This window comes from Microcebus murinus, chromosome 1, assembly GCF_040939455.1.
Source record: "Microcebus murinus isolate Inina chromosome 1, M.murinus_Inina_mat1.0, whole genome shotgun sequence".
NCBI classification, from domain to species: Eukaryota; Metazoa; Chordata; class Mammalia; order Primates; family Cheirogaleidae; genus Microcebus; species Microcebus murinus.
In genome coordinates this window covers 143817179-143840296 of record NC_134104.1, presented here as the reverse complement: position 1 = coordinate 143840296, position 23118 = coordinate 143817179, and the positions used below count along the sequence as shown (strand labels likewise).

General features: G+C 43.6%; 1 protein-coding gene across 2 annotated transcripts in view; it reads left to right on the top strand.

Moving 5' to 3' along the window:
• Positions 1 to 1093: 1093 nt before the first annotated feature.
• Positions 1094 to 23118, top strand: part of TRANK1 (tetratricopeptide repeat and ankyrin repeat containing 1) — a 110787-nt gene continuing 88762 nt past the window's right edge. For both annotated transcript variants that reach the window (XM_012745418.3, XM_012745416.3), the window contains exon 1: positions 1094 to 1358. In XM_012745418.3, the coding sequence (XP_012600872.2) occupies positions 1165 to 1358 (194 nt within the window). In that variant the 5' untranslated portion in view covers positions 1094 to 1164. The remainder of the gene's footprint in view (positions 1359 to 23118) is intronic.

Sequence of the window (23118 nt, the reverse complement as noted above, 5' to 3'; positions counted from 1 at the left end):
GAAATCGGACGAGGTGAGACTCTAGAAGCAAGGAGACCACTACTAGCTAGACTGACAAGACTAATTCATGACTGGGAATGACCAGTTGCAGAGAAGTACACGGGCTGTGTGCTTGAGGTGTGCCCACGTGTCCCCAAAGCCTCTCTGCTTCACTGAAAACAGTAGAGTTCCTCTAAAACTCTAAAGTGGTGTGTGGTGTCCACCACACTAAAGCTCTGTGTGGTGTCCTCTTTCTTGCCACGAGGCGCTCCTGGTGTGCTGGTCCCCCGCAAGGATGCGAGAGCCACCAGGAGGCAGTGCAGGCCGAGGCCTGGCCCCAGAAGAGGGCCCGGGCTTCGCTCTCTCACCGGGCAAGTTCTGCCACGGTGTGGAGGAAAGCAATCCCTGTGACCCAGAGGAGTTGGGAAGGCCAGACGGGAGCGGTGGGTGGCAGGGTGTGCAGCTTGGGATGTGACAGCCTGAGGTGACCCTAACCGCCCCCCCCCAACTCTGTGGGTCACCACTGGCCCTCCAGGACGTGGAGGGATGAGGCACAACCCTCCGTGAGTGTCTTGCTAGCTGCCGCTCGTGGTGTGAGAGGGTCGCTCGACATGAACACGGACACAGCCGTGGGCGTCGAGCAGCCCGCGGCCTCGCCTTCCCCTTCGCCCCTGAACCCCCAGCGTGCCCAGGGTGGAGGGGCGAGCACTCAGCAAGGCCTCAATTTCCCCCGAAAGCCTGAACTGAGGTAACCAGGAAGCGGGAGCTAAGGGGCTGGCTGTTCATACTTTCTTATGTTGGGGGGAGAAATGAGGGAAGGAGACAAGCCAGGCTGAAGCCGCTGGCTGAGCACAGTATTCCCGCGGCAACCGTGGCGGGCCCCACCAAGGACACTACAATTCACTGCTGACGGGCCACACGGAAGGGGGTGTGTGTGTCCGCTCCCTCGTGTTAGCGGGCTCGAAGCACTCGCTTTTCAAAGGCGGCCACGAGCCAGCCCATTGGAGCGCTCGCAGGCATGATGTGAGACACCGAAACGCCCCTTTCCAACAGGATGACAAACACCCCCTCCCACCCAGCGGCGACGTGCACGTGACACTTTTCGGGCTCTCGCAACTACGTGGAAACTTGGAATAGGTCTGCAGCTGCACACCGCCTGGGTCCCGCGTCCCCGCCTCGCTCAGCATGGCGGGGAGCCGAACCACAGGGAGCAGGGCGCCCCGCGCGCCGACGCCGCACCGCGCCACCCCTGCCCGGGGCTTTCGGGCTCCCGTATTGTCCACCCCACCCTGCCCGCTGGAAAGCCGCTCCCGACGCGGCGGCGCCAGTCCCGGTGCGGGTCCTCCGGCCCCAGCCACGTGGGACCCGCTGGCAGCTAGGTGCGTAGCGGCGCGGGAAGCGCGGGGCGCCTCAGGCCTTCCAGGCCCGCGCCCCTTCCCGGCGGGAAGCGGCCGCGCGCAGGGCCGGCGACCCCCAAGGCGGCGGCCGAGCGGGCCCGCTGGGCCATCCCGGGGGGCCAGGGGCCATCTACACGCAGACCTAGGCCTGTCGCGCGGGGTCGGGCGCGGGGGAGCGGGTCCGGCCTTCCCGGTCCTGGGGGACTAGGGCACGCGCTGCGACAAGACTGCGGCGGCGCGCGGCCTGCCTACATCCCACCGGGGCTTCGAACCCGCCGATCTCGGGCTCCCCTCCCACATCCTCCGCGGGACCCAGGGGCCACCGCCACGTTTCTGACCAGCGGGCACGCACTCCGGGCGCGCACTCCGGGCGGGCAGGCGCTCGGGCGCGGGGCACAGAGGTGCACGGGAACCTGGCCAGGCGGGAAGGGCGGGATTTGCGGGGAACTTGGAGAGCACTTCCTGGCAAGAGGAGGCCTCCTTCCCTGCCCGCCTGCCCGACCGTGAGCTGCTGGGCTGGCCGGAACGGGCTACACCGTCCGCCACCCTCGGCTAACCAAGTCTAGGGACGGGGTAACAGTATGGACCCGAGGCGAGGAAGCAAGAGTCCTCAGAAGCCCATGCTTTTGCTTCGAAGCGTTTTCGAATGTGGGCTTGGAGCCTGTCGCCTGGGAAGCTTGCTCCGTCCCCCCCTTGTTCCTCTACCCTGGTTCCGTGGTCGCAGGCGCAGGGAAGCCCGTGCACTCTGGCAACCCTGCTGAGATGGAGCCTATCTTAGGTGTACAGCGCGGGCCACCTCTGCTCCCAGCTGGGGGTGTTTCTGCGCAGCTGCAAGCTTTCGTGGTTCCCAGGGAAATTTTTTATGGAGGTGTGCAATTTGAAAAATAAAAAAAATGTAAAAAGCAGAGAGAGAATGGGGCTAGGGTCTCCAGTCCCCCGACTTGCCCCAGCCCAGTTGCTCTTGTCCCAATAAATCCTTTTGCAGGAAGGAAGAGCTGGGAGTAAAGGGCCTTGAGTTCCCAGCACCGGCGTGCCCTCTCACTGCCTCGTGCTGAGCATTTGGGTGCCAGGCACCTTTTTGAGGCAAGGCTGTTACCCTGATAGCTTAGTCTTTTGCTGAGTATCCTGTTTGGTGCTTTGCAGAAAGTACTACCTTGTCGGGATTGCGGGGCGGGCATCAGAAGTTTGTTTCAATTGTTTCTCAGTCAAATTTGTTTTGTAGGATTGCAGGATGGGTATTTGAGTTCTAAGTACCCTTCACTGGCTCTGGCATCCCCTACAGGGGATAGAAGTTGGATGGGTGTGTGTAGCATTCACTCCCAGAGTTGGCTTCCACTGCCATAGGATCACGGGTTTCTAAGTTTTTTCTTTGACTAAGACCCACAGTAGAGATCCACACCCACCCACCTACATAATAGGTAAGTATAAAACTGCAACAAGAGCTTCATGGTATATTCTCTCTACAGGGTGAGGCACAATGATATTTTCCATTCTATTGCATTTTATAAAGCTGGTCCTAATTCATTAACTTGATTTTATGACGGACCAGCTTTGGGTGGCAACTGCAGGTTCTCTTTGGGGCACTCTGAGAAAGCATGAGGAGACTGTCAGCATTTCCCTGGGAAATGGACTTTGGAAGTTGGGGAAGTAGGAGAGATAAAGGAGACTGAAATTCATGCTTGTGTAAGGAAATGTGTACTTGAGTAATGAGAGTACTATGGGACATTGCTGTGGGATTCAGACCAATAACATCCGCAAAGGCAGGCTGTAGATGCTTCTGGTTTTGTTTGTGTGTCCACACACAGCTGGCTTCCTACCTGGAGCCGAGTGGGGACTTGTGTGAATGCTGGGGAGGTAGGGACATCATGGCTCCTGGGTTGTTTGTTTGTTTTGTTTTTGAGGAAGAAAGGAGGGTGCTGTATGGTTGCCATAAACTTTGGATTCATAGTTTCTTAATGGGATTCTTTAGCTCTTTGCTCAGAATTTCACAGCTGCAGCCTCAAGAGCTGGTCCATGATCATTTTATAGATGAAGAAACTGAGGCCCCAAAAGGCCATCACTTGTTAGTCATTACCAGCTAGTTAGTGGTAGATCTGGGATTCGATACCTTAGCTCTTGATTCCTAGTCCATAGTTGTCAGAAGCCAAATAGAGAGTACTCTTGTGGAATTCTTAAATTTCTCTTTGCTGGTTGGTTCTGTTTTCCTGTGGTTGCTACCAAAGACCCATTTTTGTGGTACATACCCTCTTATTATTTTATATTTGCTTCTTGGAGTGAAGATTCTTTTAGCAGCCAAAGCAGAGCCTGCAGGCCCCATGTTTGGGGAGAGTAAAATGATCCTGAGGAAGACGATTTTAAAAACTGAAGTGGAAGTTGGTGGATGGGCCTCTGGCCATTGTCAAGAATGTGACATTGATTTTATTTACCTTTAGGAATGGACCCTTCTCTGCCTTTCTAGATGGGGCAGTGGAACTGACAAGTTGGTGCCTTGCCCTCAGAATGGCCATGTGCTCACTGCTTTTGTAATAAGTTCCCTTGAAGTACATCCTGAAGTTCCCAAGGCCAGAAGAACCCTTGTTATCTTTGCAAGAAACCTTTGCAAGAAAGAGGAATTCTGGGGAAATGGACAGTCTCCTTAGCAAAGATGACACCATAACACATTAAGTTATAGTAGAGCTTGATAGTGGGGCCAGTGGTTGTGGCAGTGAGAATGGTTGAGTTTCAACTTAAAAAAAAAAAAAAAAAAGAGTATTGAACCAGGTAAACAGGCATCTCTGGAAGTCAAAGATGTCATGGTGTCTGATGAAAAGAAATGTTCATCTTTTGGTTAGTGAGGTCCATTCTGCCTGACTAGATAATTTTCTTGTTCTCAAATTTCATAAGCAGATATTGCCTTGTTTCCTTGTTTTGGTTGAAAATCTGGAAGGGGTGAATGACCTTTGCCTGTGATACCCTGGACTCAGTTTACCTGAGTCATTTTCATCTTTTGCCAGAATGTTGAAGGTCAGTGTCAGTGCCCGCCCTGCACTTACTGTGGCAGCTTGTGTGAGCTCCCATGAGTCTGGTGAGCTGGTAGACTCCCTGTGTGTTTTGGAGGCAAGCCAAGTCTGGGTTTAGCTATACCTGTCTTTGAAGTTCCAGCAACATTTAGATTGGGATGTTTTTATTTTTAAGCACTGGGTCCTCCTGTCAATGGGGACAGCACTTGGAAAGGGGACAGGATTGTTAGCCCTAAAAATCGATGATGTTTTGGAAGAAACTAGGCCATTTGTGCCAGTAGTGCACAACTGAGAAAATACAGAAAATGAGAAATACAGAAAATGCAGAAATACAGAAAAATACAGAAAATGAGAAAATACAGAAAATTGCAGCACCATACTGGGCAATCTTGATTCACTGTGACAAGAATGCTCAGATAGCAGCCTTGAACTGGGGTGGGCTCATCCTTCATGTCCAGCTGTGGCCTCTAGGGCAGTCTCCTTTGGTAACCTCTGGACTGGCTCATCCTCTGCCCATGATAGTGCACTCTACCTGGAGGCTTAAACATTGGTGACTTCCAGGGCTCACTCAAGCCTGAACTCATTGGCCAGGTACTAAGGGTTCCTATAATCTGGCCCCTAGACTTTCTCTCTATGTACCCTGTCTTCTTACTTATTCTCATATCTTCTTGCTTTTTATTTTTCAAGTCAGTCCCGTTCTTCAGATATATCTGAGGGCCCCCTGTATTGGGCCATAGAGGATGTAAATATATAAGACATAGGCTCTGCTAATGGTGGTAGAAGAGAGTTAATGCCAAGCAGACCTGTGGGAAGGGATTAGTGGAGATGCAGACAAGCACTCCAAGAGTTCCCAGCTCCTGACTCCTTCCCAGGAAGAAGTCTGGGTGGTCAGTTTTGAGCTGTACCCAGACAGGTCAAGAGAGCTTCTAGCAGGCAGTTTCAGGGTGCCAGGAGGCAGAGAGGGACATTCAGATAAAAGGAGCAGCTTCTTATTAAGAATAATGGGGAACAAAAGGGCTTAGACTCCAAACATTGATATAGTAATAATACTAATAGTTTACTCTGTGTCAGACTGTATGTTAAATGTGTTTCATATATTATCTTATTTAATTCCCACAGAAATATTATGAGCAAGCCCCATTTTCCAGGTCTACCTGGGCTGGAATTAAGCTTCATGAGGGCAGCAGTGGTTTTTGTTAGTTTTGCCCATTCACTTATCCCAGGCATGAGTGCCTGGCACACAGCAGGTACTTGATTAATATTTTTTGTTTGATTGAGGGAACAAGTCCAGTCATGTAGGCAGTACTCTCCCTGTTTCCTAGTAAGGAAACTGAGGCCTAGGATTAAGTGAATTTGCCACCTGACACCAGGCCTGGAGGAGGGAAAAGTGGAACTTGATCTCAAGTCTCTGGATTTTTCTCTTCCATGAAAACACTCATTTCTTTCATCTTCCTTCTGGCACTAGTCCCAGCATGTTACATTGCTGTGCAAAGACATGTGAGTGGGAGGGAGCCACATGAATTTGGGGTCTTGTGGCTACAACATGGCATACATGCAGTGTTAGAGAATGCTAGAGAGGCAGAATTGAGGCATGCACGTGTGTGTGTGTGTGTGTGTGTGTGTGTGTGTGTAGGAGTGAGAATGGGAATCTGAGCTATTTGGACTTTATTCTACATGAGATTAGGAGCCTTGTGTACGTGTGTGTCTGTGTGTATACACAGCTCTGTGTTTTATATAGAAGGTTAACTAAAGATAAATTTATCTTTCAGCCTGGCTAACATCCACACTTTTCAAGGCTGAGTTCAAGGCCCCACATATGTTTCAGGAAACTATCAACTAGTGGTAGAGCTGGGGCTAGTACTCAGATCCAGCGCTGCTAAGTGGCTACCCTTCACTGTCCCTGTCTGTGGGAGGTAGAATAGTTTTATTTATGGGGAGCTCCTAGGCACCTCCTAGGCACTCTCCCCAGGCAGCAGCAGATGGTGTTTTAGCCTCTCTGCTGGGTTTGACTTGGCCTGAAGATTGAGAGGGAAGCAGATTGCTATGGCCCTGGGAGTGAGAGGTGCAGTGTAGGCCATTAAGTAGCATTTAAAATACTGCAGAGAGGATTGAGGAGGGATCTGGAGAAGGGGATGACTGGGCTGCTATTATCCAATTTCAAGTTGTCTTTTAATTGAGAAAGCACCTTTGTTCAGGGGCTGTCACAGGGATGTCTGTGCCTTGCTTGGGGCTGCTCCCAACTTCACAACCATCTATAGCTTCCAAGTGCTCCCCATAACCAAGCTGGAGCCTAAATAAGGGAAATATGGTGGTTGTTGGGCAGCCTGGGTTTAGCACGGTTACCTGAGTCAAGATTTATAAGAAACCTGCTGCTCTCTGATGCTTAACCTCCTCATTTATCTTTTTTAAAAAAAATTAATAATTTTCTTTTAATTATCTCAACTTGCTTAGCTACTTAACCTTATTTTTGGGTGGTTTTTAATTAATTATTATTATTGTTATCATTATCTTTTGGAGATAAGCTGTCACTCTGTTGCCCAGGCTAGAGTACAGTGGTGTCATAATAGCTCACTGTAACCTCAAACACCTGGGCCCAAATGATCCTCCTGTGTCAGCATCCTGAGTATTTGGGACTAAAAGTGTATGCCACCACAACTGGCTAATTAAATCTTTTTTTCTTTTTCTTTTTTTTTTTGTAGAGCCAGGGTCTTGCTATGTTTCTCAGGCTGATCTTGAACTCCTAGCTTCAAGCAATCCTCTTGCCTTGGCCTCCCAAGGTGTTGGGATTACAGGTGTGAGCCATCCAGGCCAGCCTCTTTAGCAATATGTCTTGAGCATCTTCTAGGGACCTGGCTTATTTTTAAGGACCTGGTACTGTCATCTGTCTTTCAAGGTGCATATTATCTGCACCCTATCCACAACTAAAATGTAGGGTCAGGCTCTCTCAAGAGAATCCTTCCTTGAGAATGGCTGGAATCCTTCCTTGAGAATACCCATCCCCTCCTCCTCCCTCCCATTTGCCCGACACCCAATGAATATTATTCCTATATGTGCACTTAGGTGTTGATCAGTTGATCAATTTGATGGTGAGTACATGTGGTGCTTATTTTTCCATTCTTGGGATATTTCGCTTAGTAGAATGGGTTCCAGCTCTATCCAGGAAAATACAAGAGGTGCTATATCACCATTGTTTCTTATAGCTAAATAGTAATCCATGGTATATACATATACTACATTTTATTAATGCACTCATGGATTGATGGGCAGTCCCTTGGGGAACTGAGTTTACATTCTTCCTCCTTTTTCGGAGTTAACATATTCCTTCTTTTGTGAAATTATGGGGACAGTAGATGATATGCTTTTTTAAAAAAATACTCTTGTTTGGCAAAATAGTTGGCAATCCTATTTTAGGTTGCCTTTAATTTCTTTTTTGTGTGTGCAAAATGTGGTGTTGGCCAGTTCCAAAAATCTAGGAACTACTGATCTACAGGATTGTTCTTTGCTTTTAACATTTCTTAATCTCTAGGACTATGATTGAACATGGGTATATGTGGCCTTGTTTGCTGACCATTAAATTCTGAACAGTTGCTCATTAATTTGTAATTAATCTTTCTCTTTTGTTTTCCCCAAGTAGCCAACAACTTCTGTGATTTTATTTTGGTTGGGCTTATCTGGTTGTTTTTGGTTTGTACTTTGTGTGATTGGCTTTTGTTAAGTTTTTGTATTTCTCCAAGAGAACAGCTGACAGTTCAGCATTTCTTGGCTTTTCAGGAAATGGCCAAAAATCTAATACCAGCAGTGGAATCGTCTAGTCCGAATTAAAGTCCCAAAACCTTTCTTCCTTTCCCATTCCCCCAGCTTTATTATCTGTCTCTGATAAAGAAGTGGTCTAAGAATTATTTATTCATTCGGTGACACTGAGTCCCTCGGTCGCAGAAATGATATGACTTGTTAAGACTTAGTTTCTGCCTTAGGAGTTCAGGCTGCTGAACAAAAGAGTAAAACACATGTGTTTAGTGTTTAGCATAAGTGTTTAGCATATGTTTAGCATAAAACATAAGTGTTTAGCACAGGGCTGTTGAGAACTAGCACAGCACCTGAAATACAGAGGCTGGGTGGGAAATATATGACAAACGAACAAGTAAATCGTAACTCAGGGGCTTAAGCGATGTTGTATAAAAGCTACACACAGAGCCTTATAGATGTGTTGAGATAGCAGAGGGGACTGTGGCCCTTCATCCTGCTGGGGTGGGCATGCCAGGAGACAGTGAGGTTTGCAGAGGCGTTAGAGTAGAGGGAGGGAGACAGGCCCAGAGTATCTGAAAGTCCCTTGGGGAAGAGCCGATGTATATGAAAATTGTGCTTGAGAGGCAGGTGGGATGGAAGAGGGGGCCTGGGTGATCCTAGAGGCTTTCTTCCCCAGCATATTATGGCAGTACAAATGTTTAGGTTACGTATATTGCCCTTGCCCCTCCATTGCCCCCCCCCCCAGTCAGAGCTTCAAGTGTGTCCATCCCCCAGATGGTGCTCATCGCATTCATTATGTATGTTTGTATGTACCCATCCTCTCCTTCCCCTTCCCATTTGCCTGACACCCGATGAATGTTATTCCTATATGTGCACTTAGGTGTTGATCAGTTGATCGGTTTGATGGTGAGTACATGTGGTGCTTATTTTTCCATTCTTGGGATATTTCGCTTAGTAGAATGGGTTCCAGCTCTATCCAGGAAAATACAAGAGGTGCTATATCACCATTGTTTCTTATAGCTGAATAGTACTCCATGGTATATACATATACCACATTTTATTAATCCACTCATGGATTGATGGGCACTTGGGTTGTTTCCACATATTTGCAATTGTGAATTGTGCTGCTATAAACATTCTAGTGTAGGTGTCTTTTTAATAGAATTTCTTTTGTTTCTTTGGGTAATGGGATTGATGGATCAAATGGTAGATCTACTTGTATCTCTTTAAGGTATCTCCATATTGCTTTCCACAGAGGTTGCACTAGTTTGCAGTCCCACCAGCAGTGTAGGAGTGTTCCTCTCCCTCCACATCCACGCCAACATTTATTGTTTTGGAACTTTTTGATAAAGGCCATTGTCACTGGAGATAAGTGATATCTCATTGTGGTTTTGATTAGCATTTCCCTGATGATTAGAGTCGTTGAGCATTTTTTCATGTTTGTTGGCCATTCTTCTTTCTTCTTTTGAAAAGTTTCTGTTCATGTCCTATGCCCACTTTTTGACAGGGTTGTTTGATTTTTTTTCTTGCTGATTTTCCTGAGTTCTAAATAGATTCTAGTTATCAACCCTTTATCAGATGTGTAGCTTGCAAAATTTTTCTCCCATTCTGTGGGTTGTCTGTTTGCTCTCTTGACAGTTTTTTGGCTGTGCAGAAGCTTTTTAATTTGATCAGGTCCCATTTGTTCATTTTTGTTGCTGCTGTGATTGCCTTTGGGTTCTTCCTCATAAATTCTTTGCCTAGGCCATTGTCTACCAGAGTTTTTCCAACATTTTCTTCTAGAATTCTAATAGTTTCACACCTTAGGTTTAAATCTGTTACCCAGTGTGAGTTGATTTTTGTGAAAGATGAAAGGTGTGTATCCTGTTTCAGTTTTCCACATGTAGCTATCCAGTTTTCCCAGCACCATTTATTGAATAAAGATTCTTTTCCCCTGTGTTTTTTTTTTTTTTCTGCTTTGTCAAAGATTAGATGGCAATAGGAGGATGGTTTTATATCTGTGTTTTCAGATCTGTTCCACTGGTCTATGTTCCTGTTCTTGTGCCAGTAAAAAGCTGTTTTAATTACTATAGCCTTGTAGTATAGTTTTAAGTCTGGTAAATTGATGCCTCCCATTTTGTTCTTTTTGCCTAGGATTGCTTTTGCTGTACAGGGTCTTCTCTGGTTCCATATGAGGCATAAAATTATTTTTTCTATATCTGTGAAAAATGATGTTGGCATTTTAATAGGGATTGCATTGAATCTGTAGATCACTTTGGATAGTATAGACATTTTAACAATGTTGATTTTGCTGACCCACGAGCATGGTATCTTTGCTGATGTTATGATATTATATCTAGAAAACCCCAAGGATTTCAACCAACAGACGTCTGGAATTGATAAATGAATTCAGTAAAGTCTCAGGATACAAAATCAATACACACAAATCAGAGACATTCATATATGCCAATAACAGTCAAACTGAGAACCAAATCAAAGACTCAATACCCTTCACAATAGCAACAAAGAAAATAAAGTGCTTAGGAATATATTTAATTAAGGAGGTAAAAGACCTCTACAGGGAGAACTATGAAACACTGAGGAAGGAAATAGCAGAGGATGCAAACAGCTGGAGCGTTTTTTAACCTGAACACACAGCACATGATCTGATGTATCTGGGGACTCTCTCACCGATGGTGGTGAGGAGGCTGAGCTGGAGCAGGGTGAGGCTGGGGCAGGGGAGAGCAGTGAAAAGGCTGGTATCTTATAAATCCAGCCTGGTGAGAAAGATATCTCTGGACGGTGTGTGTTAACCCAACTCAGGGACAGCTGTTCCTGGTCCTGCATGCTTCTTAGGGGAAGCAGGCTGAGAGTGAGTCTGGGAGCAGTTGACTTTGTGTCTTTGGCTTGTTTCCTAGTTAGGGCACTCTGGAGGCTTGTGCTCGGATGCACAAATTGAATTTTGGCCCAAGTCTTCGTTATCAGCGTAAACTGGGAACGGCATGTAGGATTCATTTGGGTTGTGAATGTGTGGCCACCTGGAATGAATGTTGCACGAAGGATTTTGAGGCCTTGTCAGGCCCTACAGGGAGGAATACTGTGAGCAGAAATGTCCAGGGTAGCGTGGGGGTAGGACACCCGTGATATGGATCCTTGTCTAATGTGAAGTTATAGGCGAATCACTCTTGCTTGCTTCCTTCCTTTCTAATGAATGAAAGAAAAAACAACTCGAACTACCTAGGCAAAAGGAGAGTTCTGGAATGGTGTCTCAGTAACCAGGGAAGTGGCAAGGGACAGCCCCACAGGCAATGGAATGTGGAAGTGTGGGCTCCGGGAGCTCCTCTTTCTCCCTCTCTTCTCTCTGGATGTAGGCATCGTATTCTCTTATCCCAGTTTGGCTTCTTCTCATGGTGGGAAGTAAGGCTGCACCCTTCTGGAGCCTCCCACCCCAGCTTCTGGTACTCTTCCCAAAGTTCCAGCTTAGTAACTGCCAGGGAAGGGCCCTGGCCTTGTAGATCTGGCACACGGAGCATACACAAGGCCCTGGGGCTGCCCCTGTGCACCTCTCCCCTGAGAAGGCCTTTGTGTTGGGTCAAGCAGCCATCCAAAGCATGCCTACCTTGGTGACACTGATCTCCAGCTGAAAAGGGTTTCTTAGGGCCCCTGAGCAGATGCATTTCTTCCCAAAGGAAGAATCACTGTAGAAAGAGACTTGGGGATATTTTTGGATTTAGCAGTGCTGACCTCTCCTACTCCTGGTGCTTGCAGCCTAGCCTGTCCTGGGAAGTAGGGCAAGGCTTTGAGGCCCACAGACTTTCCCAGCTGTAGCTGCTTAACTGGCTGGTAATTTCAGGGACCCCCTTTGGAAAATAGGCAAATACTGGGGCTGTGTTTTTTCCAAATATTTTTTCTTGCTGAGCAAACAAAGCAAAGGTTCTGTAAATGTTGCAGGGATTAAACTCAGATAACTTGCAGGGATCACCATGACCAATATGCTGTTAACATGAACCACCTTAGACCAGGAGGAAGACCTGGGTTCTAGTCCTGGCTTTCCTGTCCACCCATGGGTGGCAGCTGATGTGGACCAGGGTACTGGGGTGAGGCCAGGAGATAAGCCTGGTTTCACCTCTGGTGCTTATTCCTGTGTGAACTGGCTCAGACTCCTGAATCTCTGAGCCTTGGGTCCCTTGCTCCAGAAATTGTTGTCCAACTATCTCACTTTATTAAATCCTTTCTAGTTACATGATTCTGTGACTATATTCAGAGAGGTGTTGTATTTAGTTTCCTAGGGCTTCAATAACAAATTACCACAAACTAGATGACTTAAAACAATAGAAAAATTTATTCTTTTATAGTTCATGAGCATTCTTCCCATTCCCAGATCTACTCCCCAAAGATCACCACTTTTACTAATTTCTTCAATGTTCTTCTAGATAGTCTCTCAATAGATCAAGTGTTTATACACACATGTATTCTTAAACTCTTTAGCTTATTCTCCAAGTTGCTCTCCAAATTGCTCTTCAATTTGTTTTATTCACTTTAATTGCATATTTTGATGCTCTTACTTTATAAAGATCTACTCATAGTTTGTAACAACTCTATAGGGTTCTGTACTAAGCTGTACCACACTTAAACTTCTCCACTTGTTGGACTTTTGGATTTACATCACTTTGCTCTTATAAATAACTAGGCAGTGGACAACCTCATGTACATGAACAAAGTATGTTTGTAGAATAAATTCCCAGCAGATGAATAGCTGTGTCACAAGTTTGTACATTTAACATTTCTGTAGACAGATACTGTATCACTTTATCCTGCCATTGGCAGTATGAGAGAGTAACTCTCTACCCAAATTTTGCTGACTTAGGGTGTTACTAAACTATTTTCAGGGTCTTTTGATATATATATGTTTGTAGTTTTCATGGATTCATGTCTTTTACTTTCTTTATGGTTTCTGCTTTTAGTCTCATTAGAATGATTTTCTCAACTGTGAAGATTTCATATTTTATAAAAAAATTTTTCACTGCACTAAAACTTTTTTGAATGTAATTCAAGAATCTAAAATTATAAAAATTTTACAAAGAGAAGTCTCCCTCCTCTACCCCCACCCCACCCCCCATAAATGTAAATAATTTTATTTCTGGTGGATCCTTTTAGAATTTTTTTTGTGTATATACAAGCAAATGCAAATATATACACTTATTTAGCCCTTCTTTCTTTCTTTCTTTTTTTTTTTTTTTTTTTTTACTTATTTTTGTACAAAGGGGAATATACTATATATACTGTTCTACATTTGCTTTTTCAAATATATTTTGGGAATTATCCCAGATCAGTACATAGAAAGCATCTTCATTCTTTTTTTTTTTTTTTTTTGAGACAGAGTCTCGCTTTTTTGCCCAGGCTAGAGTGAGTGCCATGGCGTCAGCCTAGCTCACAGCAACCTCAAACTCCTGGGCTCGAGTGATCCTTCTGCCTCAGCCTCCCGAGTAGCTGGGACTACAGGCATGCGCCACCATGCCCGGCTAATTTTTTATATATATATCAGTTGGCCAATTAATTTCTTTCTATTTTTATAGTAGAGACGGGGGGTCTCGCTCAGGCTGGTTTTGAACTCCTGACCTTGAGCAATCCGCCCGCCTTGGCCTCCCAAGAGCTAGGATTACAGGCGTGAGCCACAGCGCCCGGCCTTCATTCTTTTTTTTTTTTAAACATTTGTATAATATTCTGTTGTGGGAGGCTATACCTTATTACAAATAATTTGACAGTGAATAATCTTGTACATATGTCATTTCCTTTGTGTACAGTTAATCTGTAAGATTCATTTTCAGAAGTCGAATTGCTGGGTCAAAGGCCATATGTAAAGGGTCACTTTGTTAGATATTGCTAAATTTCTACCTAGGGTGGTTGAAGATGATCTAAAATTTGTACCTATATTTTCTCTTGGTGCTTTTCTTTTTCTCAATGCTTTTTAGAAAATGAAATATTTGCATGTAATAAAGGCATAGATTTTAAGTGTACTGTTCAATGAGGCGTTTTCTGTTTTTTTTTTTTTTTTGAGACAGAGTCTTATTCTGTTGCCTGGGCTAAAGTGCTGTGGCATCAACGTAGCTCACAGCAACCTCAAACTCCTGGGCTTAAGCAATCCTTCTGCCTCAGCCTCCCAAGTAGCTGGGACTACAGGCATGCACCACCATGCCCAGCTAATTTTTTTCTCTATATATTTTTAATTGTTCAGATAATTTCTTTCTATTTATAGTAGAGACGGGGGTCTCGCTCTTGCTCAGGCTGGTTTCAAACTCCTGACCTTGAGTGATCCTCCCTGCCTCAGCCTCCCAGAGTGCTAGGATTACAGGCATGAGACACCACGCCTGGCCCTGTTCAATGGGTTTTAACAAATGTGTATATTTGTGTGGCCACCACCACAGTCAAAATATAGAGCATTTCTGTGCCTCTAGAAAGTTCACTCATGCTCCTTTCCAGTCAATACCCCTCTCTCTAGGCAACCACTGATTTGATTTCTTAGATTTGCCTGCTCTAGAACTTTGTCTGAATAGAATCACACAGCTATATGTTCTTTTTTTTTTTTTTTTTTTTTGAGACAGAGTCTTACTCTGTTGCCGAGGCTAGAGTGAGTGCCGTGGCATCAGCCTAGCTCACAGCAACCTCAAACTCCTGGGCTCAAGCAATCTTATTGCCTCAGCCTCCCGAGTAGCTGGGACTACAGGCATGCGCCACCGTGCCTGGCTAATTTTTTCTATATATATTTTTAGTTGGTCAATTAATATCTTTCTATTTTTAGAGGAGATGGGGTCTCGCTCAGGCTGGTTTCTGAACTGCTGACTTCGAGCAATCCACCTGCCTTGGCCTCCCAGAGTGCTAGGATTACAGGTGTGAGCCACCAGGCCTGACCTATATGTTCTTTTAAGTCTGGCTTCTTTTGTTCAACATTTTTGAGGTTCTTCATGTTGCTTTGTGTGTCAACAATTTGCTCCTTTTATTGTTGTGGTATCTTTTTTACACTGACCTTTTTTCATTTATTTGGAACTCATTTTAGTATATAATGTGTACTTGTTTCCTATTGCTGCCATAATCAATAACCACAACTTAGTGGCTTAAAGCAGAACAGATTTATTATTTTACAGTCTTGCAGGTCAGAAGTCTGGGTTGGGGTAGCTTGGCTGATTTTACAAGGCCTAAATCAAGGTGTTGGCTGGCTGGGCTTTTGTCAGGAAAGTCTGCAAAAAAATCCTTTTCCAAACTTATTTGTATTGTTAGCAGGACCTTGTTCCTTGTAGCTATAGGACTGAGGTCCCCATTTCTTTTTTGTTGCTGTTGTTGGTGGTTTTTTTTTGGTGACAGAGTCTCACTCTGTTTCCCTGGCTAGAGTGCAGTGGTGTGATCTACCTCAAACTCCTGGACTCAAGTGATCCTCCTGCCTCAGCCTCCTGAGTAGCTGGGACTACAGGCATGCCACCATGCCTGGCTAATTTTTCTATTTTTTTTTTTTTTTTTGGTAGAGAAGGAGTTTTTCTGTTTCTCAGGCTGGTCTTGAACCTTTAACCTCAAGCGATCCTTCTGCCTCTGGCTCCCAGAGTGCCAGGATTACAGGCATGACCCACTGCCCCCAGCCTCCCCATTTCTTTACTGTCATCTGGGAGCTTCTCTCTGTTCCTTATGGCTGCATACCTTCCTTGTCACGGTGCCCTCCTCCACCTTGAAGGCCTGTGGTGGTGAGTCCAGTGCTTCTCATGCTTCAAATCTTCTGCTGCATCTCTCCTGCCTGCTTCTTCCTCCACATCTCTCTGAGTCCAAGCTCAGAGAGTTCTCTGCTTTTAAGGGTTCATGTGATTAGACTGAGCTCACCCTGACAATCTGGGATAATATCCCTGTCTCAAGGTCTGTGATCTTAATTACATCTACAAAGTCCCTTTGCTGTGTAATATAATGTATTCATCGATTCTGGGGATTAGGGTATTGACATCTCTGGGGGGGGGGGTCCCTTACTTGACCTACCACATAGTTTGAAGTAGAAATTTTACTTCTTTTCCAGACTTTTTTTTTTTTTTTTTTGAGACAGAGTCTCACTTTGTTGCCTAGGCTAGAGTGAGTGCCATGGCGTCAGCCTAGCTCACAGCAACCTCAAACTCCTGGGCTCAAGTGATCCTGCTGCCTCAGCCTCCCGAGTAGCTGGGACTACAGGCATGCGCCACCATGCCTGGCTAGTTTTTTCTATATATATTAGTTGGCCAATTAATTTCTTTCTATTTCTAGTAGAGACGGGGGTCTCGCTCTTGCTCAGGCTGGTTTCGAACTCCTGACCTCTAGCGATCCGCACACCTTAGCCTCCTATAGTGCTAGGATTACAGGCTTGAGCCACCGCACCCAACCTCTTTTCCAGAGATTTAATCAGTTGTACCAAATGATTCATTCTTGTCCATTTTATTTAAAAAAGCTACCTTTGGCTGGGCGAGGTGGCTCACGCCTGTAATCCTAGCTCTCTGGGAGGCCGAGGCGGGCGGATTGCTCAAGGTCAGGAGTTCAGAAACCAACTTGAGCAAGAGCAAGACCCGTCTCTACTATAAATAGAAAGAAATTTATTGGCTAACTAATATATAGAGAAAAAATTAGCCGGGCATGGTGGCACATGCCTGTAGTCCCAGCTACTCGGGAGGCTGAGGCGGTAGGATCGCTTGAGCCCAGGAGTTTGAGGTTGCTGCGAGCTAGGCTGATGCCATGGCACTCACTCTAGCCTGGGCAACAAAGTGAGACTCTGTCTCAAAAAAATAAAAATAAAAAGCTACCTTTGTCACACATGGAATTCTTTTATATTTATAGCATGTGTTTATTTCTGGATATTCAATTTTGTTCCATTGCTGTGCTTACTGTCATGTCAGTACCATACTTTAAAAATTAGATGTTTTATAAGTACATTTTAAAATGTTAGAGAAGATTCTCTCTTGATACTTGTTGTTTTATTAAGAATATCTTGGATATTCTATTCTCTTAGATAAACTTGAGAATTCTTTAATTAATTTCTTTAAACATCTTGATTTTTTAAATTGACATTTGGTTGAAAATATACATTAATTCGTTAGTATGGGGGGATTTGACATTGTAAAATAGTGAATGTGTCCAAACAGAAACATGTTGGGTATTTAAAAAATTCAAGACTGTTTTTTTTTGAGTAAAGTTTTATTTTTTCCTCCATCTAAGTCTCATAAATTTAAAGGTGTTAATGGATATTTTATAAGGCGCTTTTAAAAAATGCCCCTATAATAATTACATATATACATATTTTTTAATTAAAAATTTTCTTATTGAAAACGTATGTCTGTATCTGTTTCCTTAGGTTAGATAGATACAAGTTATTTTAGTCCTGTGTTAATTTAAACCTGTAAACATCAAATCATAAAGCAGTGTCAATATAATTAACCTTCCCAGGAGTCTTGCTTCTGCTTTTCTAATGCAGTGAAATGTTTCCTTTGTAATGTAGAACTTAACGAACAACAGGTTTTGAAGTACTGGTTAGTCGAAAAACAGGTTTTAAAGTACTGGTTAGTCGAGGGAGAAGAGTGAGTCGGTTTGAGGTAAATCAAGTCCTGATATGAATATCAGGGGAAACATAGGACTTTAATGTTGGCTTTATTGAAGATTCTACACAGCTGGTCAAGTAGGGATCAAACCAGTAGATTAATACCTTTTTCTATCCCTCTGTCAAACAAAAAAACAAGTTGCTTTGTCAAGTCATGTCAGAAAATATTCTTCATGCTTGCTTTGTAAGATCAACAGCAGTTTTATTGGGTTGTACCTTGGTTTTGCAGGTCTTTGCTTCGTTAAGGGAACACATAGGATAGAAACTTAACATTCTGTAGTTACGGGGAAGCTGTGGAGCAAGGAACTAGTTTCCAGTTGTAATACTCTGGGCACTAATCAGGGGATGCTTGGAAGACATGTGGGCCTGGTTTACTCATCACAATCTGTGATCCCACATTCTATGCCAAAATGTGGGGCAGAAGTAATTCGAAGAGAACTTAGTTCCTTATTGCAGATATTATTCATCTTTATGTATTATATGCTGTGCAGGATGGAAAGACAGCATGATGCTCAGAGTTGGGAATAGGATAGCAGAAGCATGGAAATATCCGGCCCCTGGGGCATAGATTCTACATACCAAAATTTGGGGAAACAGCCATCATACTTTCATGCATAAAGGATTGAAGGCTTCATTTTTCCACTGAGTACAAAAATAATATTTCAGATGTTGTACCCAGCTTACTATTCTGTCTAGAATTGCACTCACTCTTTGGTAAAACTTCCTGCAGTGATTGAGATAGTCTAGATCTGCACTGTCAAATATGGTAGCCATTAGCCACATGTGGCTCTTGAGCACTTGAACTGTGGCTAGAGTGACTGAGCAACTGAAGCTTTAATTATATTTCATATTAGTTAATTTAAATTAAAATGTAAATAGCTACATGTGGTAGTGTCTACTATATTGGACAGAATGTTCCAGATATAACAGCAATAGACTAGTAATAGTAGTCAGATAGAATAGTAATAGTCAAAAAGCTAAATCACCCTGCTTTTAGATTTAAGCAATAGAAAACCTACTTAAGCAATAAGGATATTTATTGGCTCATTTTAGGACATGTTGTTGTCCGGCAAACTGAATAGCTCCTGCCAATGTTCTCTTCTGTGGCCATTTACCGTTATAAAGCCAGATACTTATTTCCCCAGTTTCCTATTTCTGACCAGTGAAACAGAAGGAGAAGTCTACTCGTGGGCTTTGGGAAAGTTTCCCTCTTTTATAAAAGAGATGAGTGGTAGCAGTCAAACACATCCTAAGTGACGCACTCACATATAGAAGTCCAGAGAGAGCTGGCTTGGCGATTCTCTCAAATCAATGGCTCCCTCCTATTTTCCTGTGATTCCCTGGGCCTTGTCCTCTTCCTTTGAGTGTTAGCTTCATCCTTAGGGCAGGAGCAAAAAGCAGCTGAGTTTAGGGACACACATGTATACACCTCAATGTTGAGATTTGCAGTGTCACTTCCACACTGGACAGTGCCTCTAGTAATGGAGAGATTTTCTCCTGGAAGCTTGTTCAGAGGAGTGATAAAATGCTTTCTCAGAATCCTCCAGAAAACATCATTTTAAGTTTCAGGGGCCAAAATTGTGCTCCACACTCAGTACTGAACCAATCCCTGTCAAGGAGACAGGAGTTGCTTATCATACCCTTAGGAACTAGGGGTGGGGTCAGCTTCCCTTAAGGTTAAGGGGCTTGGGGGTGGAGAGGTAGGTAACAGAAACAAAAATGGGGCGCTGTTAGGCAGGAGTGGCCACTTAAAGGTCCCAAGAGTGGTTCATTGTAGCCAAATGGGTAAAGCTTCAGAGCTTCCTAAGTTATAAATATTATTAATTGTTATTAAGGATCAGCTTTCAAGTTTCAGCCATAAAAGTTTAACCTGTTTTTAGTTTTTATAAAAACACTTCCTGGCACCATGCTATCACTAGAATCTATTGAAATCCCTGAAGCCACTTATTGGCAAAGCATCTTTAGACAATTTATTTCCTGACCTGATTATAGTTTGTATGCTGTGTAGTTGAATGATAGATGTCAGGTGTCCAGGTCAGAGTCCACTCTTTCCCCTCTGTCTAGTAGTGATATTATTGCTAAGAAAATGAGCTAAAGTGGGTCTGCATATTGTCGTCTAGTGGTTACTTATTAAAAACAAAGCAAACAACTCTGTAGGATTGGGTTTATTTGGAACTTCACAAAAGACGACGTTGATATGGCCAATAAATTTGTGAAAAGGCCCACAACATTATTAGTCATCAGTAAAATGTTAATTAAAACCACAGTGGGATACCACATTGGCTAAAATTTAAACGGCTAATAATACGTAGTATTAACAAGTCTTGGCAATTTATACTCCCAGTGCCCTGCTATTGGGAGTGTAAATTGGTTCAACCACTTGGAAAACTGGCAACTTCTATCAAAACTAAACAGTACCTCTCTCCTGTGACCCAGAGATTCCACTTTTGGGAATGTACCCAAAACAAATGCAGGCCTATGCTCACTGAAGGCCATGTACAAGAATGTTTTTAACAACTCTATTTATAATTATCTCAAATGGAAACAATCCAAATGCCTGTCAATGGAGTAGATAAAAGTGATATATTCAGAATCAGACACTACACATTGAGAAATGAATTACTGATATATGCAACAATATAGGTGAGTCTTACCCACATAAATAATTAAGCAAAGAAATCAGACCCAGGAGGGAACCCACTGTGATTAGGAGATTCAAGAACAGGCAAAACACATCTGTGGTTTACAAGTAAGAATAGGGGTGAAGGTGGGTTTAGACCAGGAATGGTCAAGAAGGAACCTTCTGGGGACCTGAAAATGTTCTATATATTGATCTGGGTGGGACTTAATATGGTTATACAAATTAAATAAGCTGGACACTTAAGATTGTTGCATCTTACACACATTATTGTGTTTTGCCTCAATAAAAATATTAAAAGAAAAAAAATTGGCCTTGTCAAAACAATGGGATATGACAGATCTCTACTATATATTTTTTCCCTTGATATTACATGGGAGTTGTTAATGTGTGTTGTCTGACCATTTGACTATAATCCTAAATACGTTCATTGCATAACAAAAAATTTTTTTTATCGTCACAGAAATTACATTTTGAGTACTGCAAACTACCTGCATATGATGCCTGCTAGGGCTGAGTTTTAATTGCCATTTTGTCAGTGGGGCCAGCAATTATTATCTTGGCAGCCTTTGCTTTCCTGGATGTGCATGTGAATCAGTACTACCATGGAAACAAGGGAGGCTTTGGTATCCTGTCATTGTTTGAGTATCTTGGTGTAGCATAGTGGGCATAAGGAAAATAATTTTTCTGTTAAACTTGGGGTACAAATGCAAGTCTAGAACATATTATTTTACATTGGTGTATTAGTGTTTCTTTTTCTTCCTTACTGGGTTTTTGTTTTGCCTTCTTTTTGCTTTAAATTTCTGAACTGTGGTAAAAAACTCACAACAGAATTTATCATCTTAATGCTTTTTAAGTGTACAGTTCAGTAGTGTTAAGTATATCCATATTGTTGTGCAGCCAATCTCTGGAACTTTTTCATTTGCAAAATTGAAACTCTATATCCATTAGACAACAACTCTCCATTTCTCCTTCTTTCCAGCCCCAGGTAACCACCATTTTACTTTCTGTTTTTATGAATTTGACTACATAGTACTGCATATAAAATATTTGTCTTTTTTGTGACTGGCTTGTTTCTCTTAGCACAATGCCCTCAGGATTCAGCCATGTTGTAACATGTGTCAGGATTTCCTTCCTTTTGAAGGCTAAATAATATTCCATTGTATGTATTTGCCGCATTTTATTTATCCACTTTTCAGTAGATAGATCTTCTGTCCACTTTTAACACCTCTTCTCTTCCATCCTCAGTTTCTTCTAGGGCAGTGTTTCTCAAGCTTTATTTCATTATAGCTCCCCCCTAACCTTTTTAGACTTGTAGCTAATATAGCTCTCCCCTGCCCCTGTGAAATTTAAATACCACAGGTAACACTGTATGTCTGTTTCTGTATTGTGTGTGTATCTGTGCTTTGTCCATAAAAAGAATAAAAAGTTTCACTCCCTAAGAACTCATTTTCTTTCCTGTGGGGTTGTACTGCCACATTGAGAATGCATGCTATAGGAAAAACCACTTCCAGATCAGTGCATCTAGTGGCTGCCCCAAATTTATTAAATACTTTGGTAATGAGAGAAATGCTACTTGGAGAAGAACTCCAAAACTACCTCTATTCTTTCTTCTCCCACTGACCTTCTAACACCTTCTGCCCTCCCTTAAACAAACTAAAAAACAAACAGGAAGAAAGTTTGCATCCTGACTTCTGATTGGTTGAGGTGGAGAAGCACCTTTCCTGGTGCGGGTACAGGGATGACCTCCTCTCTTCTAGAGCAGAGAGTGGCGCTCTGTGGCTGCCGCTTTCTCTCCCCCAGCTGCTGCTGTCCTGAAACACTCATAGGTTGGTGAGGCCGTATTTGGCTCACGGGATATATTGTCCTATAGAATATATTTATGTCTGGTACATCCTTGCCAGTCATAAGGTACCCTTCTCAGGCTTTTGTGTATTTCCCAAGTCTGTGTCCTCCACAGAGCATATTCTTTATGCCATTAGATGCACTGGCATCAGGGGGTTAGAGTGTGTGTGTGTGTGTGTGTGTGTGTAAAGAAAATCCAATGTTATATGCATTTATATTTGTCCCTATTGCTATACTGCAAAGTAAAATTTGGCCAAAAGCTTTGCCCCCAACCCTCACACCCGTGATGTCTATCAGCAACTCCTATTGGCTATACTTTATGCATTCATTTTACATTGGCCCATTTCTCTTCATCTTGCCTGCAGCCAGAATGATCCAGAAGTATCAATTAGGTCTTATTAATCCTCAGCCTAAAACCTTCTAGCGCTTTATTATCCAGTATGATAGACACTAGCCACATGTGGCTAGGTATAGTAAAGTTAATTAAAATTAAGTTAGATTTAAAATTCAGTTCTTCAGTTGTACTAGCTATATTTCAAACGAGGTCAGGCACATACAGGATGGCATGGCCATAGACTATACTAGCTATATTTCAAATGTACAATAGCTGTGTGTACCTAGTGCCTACTGCATGGAATAGTGCAAAATAGAACATTTGTATCATCATAGAGAGTTTTAGTGGACAGTGCTGATTCCCGGTTGCATTTGAGAGGAATCCAAGCCCCTCTGATGGCATTCAAGATCGCAGGTCATCTATCCACTGCAGCCATTACCTACTCCTCCAGCTTCACTTCTTTTTCTTTCTTTTTTTTTGAGACAGAGTCTCACTCTGTTGCCCGGGCTAGAGTGCCATGGTGTCAGCCTAGCTCACAACAACCTCAAACTCCTGGGCTCAAGCAATTCTTCTGCCTCAGCCTCCCAAGTAGCTGGGACTATGCAGGT